Consider the following 11,507-nt stretch of genomic DNA (forward strand, 5'->3'; position numbering starts at 1 on the left):
TTCATTTATTAAAGTACAATGTTTCAATTACCATTTATTCAATTCGATTTAAAATCTAATAAAATATTTTCAAATAATTTCCCAGTACGTAACATCTACCGCCATCTGGCAACACCACTTCTTATCTTCCATTTCCCTCTCGCCTCTCTCTCCCCTCTCTTCTACCGACATTCCTTCAACAAGTTCAGTGCTATTTCAAGATGGCAGCTGGCATGGATGTCTGTTTTATCCTTTGACAAAAATTGTAAAAATGAAAGTCCTGTCACAATAACAAGACGTTTGAATAGCAGAATATCAAGCACAAATATATCCATTATCATTTGAAATAATTTCCATAGTGCGGCCGTCGTGTACAAAATGACTATGATCATAATTAATGTCTGTGATAGAGTGTGCAGTATTTGGTAGTAAATTTGCCTAATAATAATAATAGTTATAATAAAAGTGTAAAGTGTGTTTTAAGTGATAAAATGACATCGAAGTTTATTGGCTGTTCAACAAGTATTATCGCTTTATTATCCTTTCTAGTTAAGGTAAGAAAAAGTTTGGACACTATTATTTGTGATGCGCTAAATATGCTAATTGGAACGGTTTCGATTTGATGTTTCTATTAATGGCTAATTGTTGTATATATTTTAATTCTCTGTGTTTTTGTAACGTGGCCTCTTGAGTGGTAGATTTGTATACGCCAGGGGCGAATTGGTAATGGACAAGTTGGGGGGCTCCAAGCAAGTTTGACACATATTTCAAATATGTGACTTTTGTATTAAAAATTATGAGTAATCGAACTTTTACTTTGGTTTTGATGGTCAGTCGGGAATTTAAAAATAATTCTTGGTAATTAAAGTTGACTCAAAGTTTGTCTATATATATAAACTTTAAGTTTTTTGTTTGACGTTGAAACATATTCTTTAAATTTTATTTGCTGCCAAATAGTCGAAATGAAATTATACATTTACCTCTTGATATTTATATTGCAATATATTATGTACGTTTCGGCACTGTATGTGTGTCATCATTCAGCATATTTTTACAATATTTAAAAAAAAAAATGTTTAAAATTACAAGATTGCTGGAAAGTTTAAAAAATATATTTATAACCAATATTTTTAATATTTTAAAATTTGTGTGTATTTTTTACATTGTAAATATTTTTTGCTTTTTTTTTAATGTGCTGAATGATGACACACATTCAGTGTCGAAACGTACATAGTTTGAAGAACTTTAAAAGAATTTTTTTAAATAAATATTAAATATGTTACGTTAAATATTAAGAGATTAATGTATAATTTAATTTTTAAATTTCATTTCTATAAGTTACAAAAGTATTAAAAATATATTACAAAAGTATTAAAAATTATATGTTATAAAAATTTAAAGGAACACTTTAATTTAAATATTAAATACTTAATAATATAAATATAAAGAAGTGAATGCATAATTTAATTTTGAAATTTCTTTCCTTCAAATTTACAAATGTTTAAAAAATATATTACAAAAGTGTTAAAAAATATATATATTATAAAAAATGGCTAATATATTCATAAATAAAACTGAATAATATATTGGAAGATTTTTCAACGATTTGAATTTGTTTATAGAAATTATAGAATAAAATTATTACATTAAGTTATTTACTTTTAATATTTATATTTTTCTATTTTAATATCTAATAGTTAAAGTAATTTATCTACCAAAATAAAAAAAATGTATTTTGTTTCGGAAAGAAAACTAATGCAAAGTTTCATAATCCTGAAATAATTTCAAAAATTTTACTGAAATAGTGAAATGCAATGTTTTTTCACTGAAATAGTGTACTAATGCAATGTTTTATAATCATTGAAAGAATTTCAAAAGTTTTACTGAAACAGTTAAATAATGATAATGCAATGTTTCTGAATTCTTGGAATAATTTTTTATATAATCACCAAGGGGAAGGGGTGTCCAAAAATCTCTAAAAAACGGTCACGTGATTAATGGACGCCCCCCTATAGTTAAAAATTAAGGTTGTAAGAATACAAATAAAACAATGTTTTGAAAAATCCTCTAAACATACCAATGATTTTCCTTTCGAGAGCAAAATCTTTCAAAAATCCTAATTTGTTTCCATACACCACTAGTAGGGTGGTCCTTAACATAGAGATTTCTGTCATAAATCTCGATATCAAATATTTCTGTACACACAAGTGCAAAAATATAGCATCCTAGACCCTCCCCACACAAAAATTTAAATTTCATCGGTCATAAAAATCAGCGTACTCGACCTAAATCTAAACACACTAGTTCTGAAATATAGCATTCTAGATCCTCCCCCCATAAATATAAAGCACAAAAATCTGCATACTCGGCATAAATCAGAATATCAAATAATTTTGTACATATTAGTACAAAAATATAGAATTCTAGATCATCCCCCCATAAAAATTAGATTTGATAAAGTGGTTTTATACACACTATTGCAAAAATACAGCATTCTAGATCTTCCCCCCCATAAAAATAAATCACAAAAATCAACGTGCTCGGCATAAATAAGGATATTAAATAATTCTGTACACACTAGTGCAAAAATATAGCATACTAGATCCTCCTAATTATCAGATAGTTTTATACACACTGGTGCAGAAACATGTCATTCTAGATCCTCCTCCCATAGAAATTTAAATTTGAAAAATTTTACATGCTATTTCCATACAAAACTTTGATTAAATTGCGCACTATCTAAGGGATAATACTAAGAGCTAAAACTTTCAGTGAATTGTTTTCTATCAATTTGGAACCATTTGAGCCCCTGGGAGCAAGGAAATTCGAAAATGTCCATATTAAGGACCACTTTAACCACTAGTTCCATTCCATCAATATAATTATCTTCGTACATCTCTATTAAAATGTATAGGGGCTTAATGGGGGCCCATTGAAGCGTGTCCGTGTTAGTAATTCGCAGGAAGTAAACTTTTGCCAACTTCCTCCAATTGTTAATAGTACTACATCCGTATACGTGTACATGGTAACAAGCCTTTATACATACATAGATTCATCCTTGAAACCAATTACATAATCATGATCCGTGTCTCTGATCCGAACGGAGCGATAGGAATAGAAATATTTTAGATAATATTAGCCTTCATAAAAGAATTAATAATAGAAACATTTTATATCTTTATTGTCCTTCGGCTTAATAACTTAATTTAAATGCAAATGCACATTTTTAATTGCATATATATATATATATATATATATATATATATCTTATATATAAAATTCTTCTGTAACAATGTAAGTTTTATTAATACTCCTAAATTATAATTTGGATTTTCATGAATCTTCCTGAAGTTTGTTCGGGAATTTTTTTAGAATGTTTGTGCAAATTGTTTTTACTTCTGAACTTAAGATTAAGATTAGCCTATTTCCAAAATATCAAGAAAATTGGAACATAGTAAAAAAAATTCGCAGAGCACACGCTTTTTCCTCTCCATTTACTGCAATAATTTTGTTTATCGTAGGTTGAATAGAGCACATGTGAACAGGATTTGACAAATTAATTCACTTCAAATATGAACTTAAGTAATAATGCATATTGAATTATTCGTGAGAAAAATGTAATTTAGATATTAAAATTACTAAAAACCAGTTAAAATATGGTACGAAATTATAAAAATTATAGGCAACATTTTTGAAGCAATTATTTTGGGTAGGAACATTCAAGGTGATATTGTATCTTTACCGCGAATGCTATATATTAATTCTTTCTGAATTTGTTATACCTTTTAAAAGACTTCAATTTCCAATACGTATATCTTATACTATCAATCACAAAGGCAGACGATTTTTCGTGTGATAAATTTGGAAAATCAATGTTTTAGTCGTGAATAAACAAAAAATCATTCATTTTATACATCCACATCTACAGGTATGACTAAAATTATTGGATAACCCTTGGCATTAAAATAAATTGAGCTATTGCAAATAAATTTGTTCTATTAATTGCAGTCTATAATTTTTAATATACAATTTTATTGAACATATTTTAATATTTGTTAAAGGGATAATTAAAGTGTTAACTGTGGGAATTGAGAATCATAATTTCATTTGAAGCAGTTCTACATTTAACATCACTCATATATTGGTGTAAATAGTAATTCGAAAAACAATAATGATTATTTTTAACTGAACGGTATAAATATTAGTATAGGATATTAAAAAAACGTAGATGTGGGTACAGCACAACGTCTGTCGGGTCATCTAGTATATATATAAAAATTTTCAATTACATTTTATCAAAATCTCATGTTTGAATTATAATAATATAATAATAAAGTGGAACAAGTGCTGCTTATGTGTACATGTTCGATTTTATCCGTTCACTTTCATAATACAACAAACAAATGCGAACATACACACACATTTATACGTCTTCAATATAATTCAATGACACACATTTAATAATAAGATAGAGAAAAGAATGCGCCTATTGAATTAGAACAGAATATCTAAAGGTAATAATTTGAATGTGTATAAAATTAATTTGAGATAAAATTCTAGTTTTGTTTTACAACTCTTATCTTAATTTAATACTTTAAATGCCATTCTACATGAGGCATCGATGAAAAAGTTTTTATATAGGGACATGTCGGTCATATGTGTGTAACATAAAAAATAGTGTTTGGCAAAAAAATTCTCCTTTACATTAAATTTCCTTGATACATTTTTAAATAAAATAGCTAATAATAGGTCCATGGTCCATATGAAAATTTTGCTTGTATTATGGTGGCGATTAACGTGTTAAGCAAATGACAAGGTAACATATTTGATGACTTGAAAAAAAATCAGTTTAAGAAGATCATATTGCAAATGGATGTAGTATTGGTAATTAATAATAATTTGATTTTTCAATCTACTATTTTGATACTTATTATCGAAAGAGTTCATCATTTTTTTTCTATCAAATTTTCAGCCTAAGAAATTTCTAAGGTGATGTTACTAATGTTTGCTTGATAATTTACTATTTGCTTAAGGTAATTTAAATAATATCACCAATATGTAAAGAAAAATAATAAGCAGAATGTGCTTGAAAAACTTTTGAAGTATAACTTCTTTAGGCGCAACTAGGGTGTAAATCCGTACAAATGCAACGGAAGTGCGTTACGGCACAGTCGAGTGCCAATGATTCGTCATTCGCTCTCGATGATATCATTTCTGTACGGGTCGATTGTGATTAGTCGTCGTGTATGTGAATAGAGATCTGTCGTATCGGCATCAACGTTGTATGCGTACCGATATCAACAAGGAAATCGGCATAGATAAATAAACGTTTTAAAGCTACATCGTAGTACAAATCAGTCAATGAATGTATGTTAATTTTAATTACATGAAGTTCTTCAAACACAATTATTACATGATGAGTGAAGTTGCGCGAAACAATATTTGTTTAACATAATCCACTGTGTGAACGAATATTATAGAATTTATTAATCAGCAATTATTCATTTTTCTAATCATGCTAATTACAACGACAAACCGTTCATATGTCATATTTGAAGTATGACTTCAATAACATTATTGTTTTTAAATATTATACATATTTTTAATGCTTTTATAAATATATAATTTATAATTTATCATTATATAAATGTATATAATGGTCGACACTGATAAATGTGTTACGATCACGAGTGTTACCATATTGCTAATAAACATAATTCAAAATTGTTATATGATGTATTTATTTTTACTTAGATGTCATCTTGTATAGTAGCAAATAAGTTTTACTTCAATCGCGTGTGATTTTTTTTGTCTTATTTTTATATAATTAATCTTTTTCATCTTAATTTGTAAAATTTTTATTTTATGTGTTAAGAAGTATAAGTTGCAGGTGCAAATTGCTGACTTTTTATAAGAGTTCCAAAATTTTACTAATATTTACTGCATTTTAGTTGCAAAATTTCTGCAAGAGTTTTAAAAGTTTCACAGACATTTTAAAATATCCAATATATATTTACTTTTTGAATTTCTGAATAATTTCAAATAGTTTATTAGAAAAACTAATGTGAAATTTGTGATGTCTTGTGTGGATTTCAAAAGCGTTGATGAAAAATTGCGACGTTTTGGAATTTCTTAAAATTTTTCAAAAGCTGCATTGAAATAGTAAAGAAGTAATGTAAAGATCCTGAATTTCTGAAGATAACCTTTTTTATTTTTGCTTGATTTTTTTCTCATTAAAAACTAGTAGCAGGATAAGACTATATTAAGCTTATAAGAGTCAAATCGAGAAAAACATTTGTTCATCTATTATATTTTTACACAGAAATAAAAATATTGCGTCAAATAACAGGTGCATTAAATTAAAAAATGCTGACCAATATAAAAATTAGGTTGTTGTCCGATTTTTTCAAAACATTTATTATTTATTGATTGTTTTATTTGAAACTGCATTACGACACAATAATAATTGTAATATAGATTATTGACCTAAATTTGGTTACTTATGTCGATTTAACAGATAGATCTGCTTGATACGATCTTCTAGTAAGATAATAGATCAAGAACAAAAAAAGTCAATTGTTTACATTAAGATTATGTCATTTTGGAATTTTGGGTTATGACAACAACTCCAATTTTTTTCTTAAGATACTTTTATATTGGACAGATTTTACAATTATGTCTCTCATAAACTTACTCTGCTCTTATTGGCTTACAATAAAATAAAATTTAAGCAAAAAAAAATCTTTAGCTTAGAATTGTCCTAAGACACTTCGAGAGATTTTACTTTTTTCCAAGTGAACAAATAAGAGAGCAAGCTCTTCAATGATTTAAATTAAAAGCAAGTTTTATTTGATATTTTTCATATTAAAATTGTATTCGGATGCATTTTATGTGCAGTCACATAAAAGCACATTTTTTCAATGGGCACCTCGAAATCTTTTCTGTGCACGTTGTCATGGTAACTCCCTAAAAGCTCTGAGCTTTCACAAGGTAAACACTTCACTTTTAATACGAAGGAAATATATATATATATATCATTTATATATACACACACATATATATATATATATATATATATATATATATATATATATTTATCAAAAAAGCTCATCTTACGCGAACTTTTACAGTTTCTCTTGAAATTCGAATAAAGGAGAATATTTTGCTTCTCAAGTAGAAGTTTATTTTTTCTCAGAAAAACCGATTTGCTTATTTTGTTTCCTCGACGTTTCAAGTCATTCTGAATAGTTCTACAACAAAATTGGAAAGAGCATAGATGTAGCAGAATTTGGCAATTGGACAATCAGCTCAACTTCTCGGGAATTAGATCAATTTTTTTAATTTCTCGTAGGGCAAGTTATAGTAATCGCAAAAATCGAAACTGAAAATTTTTATATATTTTTACATTTCAAACCTTCTGAACATTTGGCATACCTTAGAAAAATGGATGTATGTGTGTGTGTGTGTGTGTGTACGTACGTGTATGTATGTGTGTGCGGATACAAATTTTCGTAGACGACTTCGGGAACACGGATGAAGCGATTTGAATAATTCAAAAAACATTCGATTCGTATTGATAAGGAGACGTGCTGATTAGTTTTTGGCTAAGGCAGGTCTAGCCGTTCCGAAGATATGAGGCAAAAAGTGCCAAAAACGGTAACTAAGTTTTTAAGAGAACGGAGCGTCCGATTTAAATAATTTAAAAAATATTTTACTTGTATTAACAAGATGAAGACCTGATCAAATTTTCATGAAGGCAGGTCTAGCGTTTTCGGAGACCTAGTAAAAAAAGTAAAAAAAAAATGCATCTGGCGGTGTAAAAAATTATCATTACACATATGCACATCAAATTATCAGAAATTTGATAGAGATTTCAACAATAAGTATTAATTTTGTTTATATTCCTATGAATTCCGTACCAGTGTTTATCCGTTAGACGGCGACGCGGCGCTTACGCGCTTCAATATTTTGTCTCTATGCAGTTAAAGCAGTACGATTGCTTTGAAAAAAAGTTCAGAATTTTCAAAATATTTCAAAATACACTTTTCTTCAAAAAGTCTTTTTTTCAAAAAAAAGTAAATTTTTGTCAAAAATTTATAGTTTCTCAAAAATCTAATTTTTCAGAGTAAATTTTTTTCAAAAATGTTAAACTTTTACAAAAAAAATTTTTTGGTACGGAAAGTTTCAGCAGTTAATTTTAAGGCACGATGCCATGCGCCCCACTAGTTTGTGTATGTTTAAGCCAAAAGTCCTGACGCGGTTTAAAAAATTCAAAAACTATTTACAATACAATTAAGTGGAAGGATGTTGTTTGTAAATAGTTCTGAATATTATTTTTGTAATCAAATGTTTCAAGATATATTTCCTCCTAAGTCGATTCCTCCTCGTTCTCGTTTTAATTTCCTCAACATGATTCCATTTACCCAAATCCTCGTGTCTAAATATTGAACATTGATCTCGAAACTAATGTGTGTGCATATGTTCAAACAATATCCAACAACCAACCGACCCTCCTACGACCCTCCAAAACCTTTCAAACTAGTGTCCATCAATTGGATCAGGGCGTTTCAACCCTTTTCTGATTTATCCTTCACCCTAACACATATATTCCTACCACGATCGTCCTTCTTCATTACGAGTTTGGAAACTCTGATCGAATAGAGGGTGAAAAATAAGGGAAAAATTGTATAGAGAAAACTATGTTGTATGGACGGACCTGCGTCGTAATATTCATAATAACGAGGGGGTGCCATGAGCAGGCCAGGAAATGGGGTTTTGATAAGAATCAAGTTACCGGTGAAATTCAATGTAAATTGGAACAAGTTTCTGTGAAACAAAATTTTTATTTATTTATTCAATGCCCAAGGCAATAAAATACTATATAATTACATTTTAAAGTGTACAAATTATAAACTTTAATTATGAATAGTGGAATAATTTTACATATAAAAGTTCAAATATAAATCGATATATAATACAATATATTATATATATAATTAAACTACAAATATATTATACAATATATAACATTAAATAAAAGCTAGCTAGTGGGGGCATGGCACCGTGCTTTAAGGCAAATTGCTGGCACTTCCCGTACCGAAAACAATGTTCGAGGAATAGGAATAATGAAGTTTTCAAATAGATATTATAACATTGTAACATTGACTAAATTTATAAGAATTATATAAACTGAATTGCAAAGTTGAAATTATTTGTTTAAAGTATATTAAAACTATAGTCTGAATATCTGAATAAAATCTGTATTATTTTCAATATACAAAATTTTTTGAAAAAAAAGTTGAGACAATTTTTTTTCCGCGAAATCAATTATTTTTATTAAGACAAGCAGAAAGTTCTTTGAATCAATTAAATCGGACGCTTAGTTCTCTCAAAAACTGCCATTTTTGCATATTTAGCTCAGTATCTTCGAAATTTCTGGGCCTGCCTTTGCCAAAATCTGATAAACACTTCTCCCAATCATTACTAATTGAATGTTTTTTAGATCATTCAAATCGGATGCCCGTTCTCTCAAAAACTCGATTTCTGTTTTCTGCAATCTTTGCTCCGTATCTCCGTAACTGCTGGACCTGCCTTTGCCAAAAACTAATCAGCTCTTCTCCCTATCGATAGGAATCGAATGTTTTTTGAACCATTCAAATCGGTTGATTCGTGCGCCCGAAAACGTGACTGGAAATTTGTATCCATACATACATACACACACACGCGCACACATACATTTTTTCTGAGGTATGCCAAAATGTTCAGAAACTTTCAAAACGTCGAGAAATGTAAAAATTTTCAATTTCGATTTTCGACCCATTACAATAACTTACCCTAAGGGAAGTTAATAAGTTTTTAGTAAAAATTGTTTAAATTTTATAACTAACAATTAAATTAAGTTGTCTAGAACATTTTTTAAGTTGCCTCAATGTATTGTGAGTTGCCTCAAAATATTGTCAGTCGTCTGAGAAAATTGTCAGTTACAACTGACAATTAAATTTAACAATAATTGTATAACTGTTAGATGATTATTATTAAATATGTGAATTTTTCTCGTAAACAAAAAATGATGCAATTAATAGTTTTTAATTGTCTTTTGTATGAATCGGAATTAAACGAAAACAATAACCGGAAAAGTAGAATGCAACTCGATTTCTATTAACGTCGCAGCATCTAGATAATTTGTGCCTTTGTATTCAAATTAACATTTAAACATTATTAATTCATAATTATAACAACGCAATAATAAATAAATTATTTATATATACCTCTAAGATGAAAATTTTTGAATGAAACAAAATTATTACTAAGAATCTCTAAACATGTCTATCTCTTAATTTTCAAATTTATTTATTACACGCGACATGAAATTTTTTATTACCTAATTAAAGGAAAACTTCCACGGTTGCATAAGAAACGTGCAAAAGTTGAAATTTGCACGTATTTTCCGTGAAATTTTCAACTAGCAAAATTATTTATTATGTATCGATATTAATCGCACATTGTTGCACGCGAAAAACATACAATATGTATATTGTTTGAAAATAAATTACGTAATTCGTCATTGTACGGAAATTATAAAAAATTACGGAAAATTATGGAAAATTAGACGCGCTTGGCAAGAAAAAAATAACTTTTGTTAATAAATTTATGAAACAAGTATTGAATAAATATTTATTTATTGAATGGAGATCTTTGTATGGTTGGAATTTCTTTGTCAACTTCCTGAAACAGGTTGTTCAACTGTTGGACGATCACATTTATTGTAATCATATGGTAATTTATTTACCTTATATATAATATATATATATATATATATATATATATATATATGTAGTCTGTGTGTATTTTTCTGTTTTCCTGTTGTTGTACCGTTTGTGAATATAAATTTTGTTTTAATGAAACGACGAAGATATCCTTGATGCAGTTGCAAGGACGTCCACTGTATATATATATATATATATATATAATATATATATATATATACAACATTTATAAGGCTATGAATAAAATCCTGAATACCTTTTTTGAAAAACTTGTCCAAAAGCAAAACTATTATGATGTTATAAATAATATAGTAAAAATTTGACAAAATGTGACTAACTTTTTTTTCTGACTTAGAAACTCCTTTCTTACTTCAGTTACTTACAACATTTCATTTTTTTATATTCTATACTTTCTTTATTTTATGTACTATATTCTATACTATCTCATTCTATCCAATTTCATTGTATTCTATTCATTTTTATTTTCCTTTTCTTCAAAATCTGATATTTTTAAATCTTATTTTTCTTCTTACTTCTATCTTTTTAATTCAAATTCAAATCAACAATTCAAATTCAATTTAATTTTAAATTAACTATTTGTAGATTCAACTTTATACTTCTATTTCTATGCAATTTGAACAAATGATTACAAAAAAATAAATCACTACTATATTCACAACCATTATCGAACAGTTTTTTGAATTTTGAAATCCAGTCGAAATTTTGTCTAAAACAAGGACAAAAAAAATTTCGGACTAATTC

The 11,507-nt window shown here is 27.9% G+C and overlaps 1 protein-coding gene across 1 annotated transcript in view; it reads left to right on the plus strand.

The window, feature by feature from the left end:
- The first annotated feature begins 206 nt into the window (after nt 1-206).
- The window catches only part of LOC113363918 (tyrosine-protein phosphatase 10D-like), an 80,557-nt gene continuing 69,256 nt past the window's right edge, over nt 207-11,507 (plus strand). The window contains 1 exon segment of the mRNA XM_026606401.1: nt 207-533. Coding sequence (XP_026462186.1) covers nt 471-533 — 63 coding nt within the window. The 5' untranslated portion in view covers nt 207-470.

Source organism: Ctenocephalides felis, unplaced genomic scaffold (assembly GCF_003426905.1).
Source record: "Ctenocephalides felis isolate EL2017-DRISC unplaced genomic scaffold, ASM342690v1 CF-g0.4_SCAFFOLD_00845, whole genome shotgun sequence".
In the NCBI taxonomy this organism is placed as follows: domain Eukaryota; kingdom Metazoa; phylum Arthropoda; class Insecta; order Siphonaptera; family Pulicidae; genus Ctenocephalides; species Ctenocephalides felis.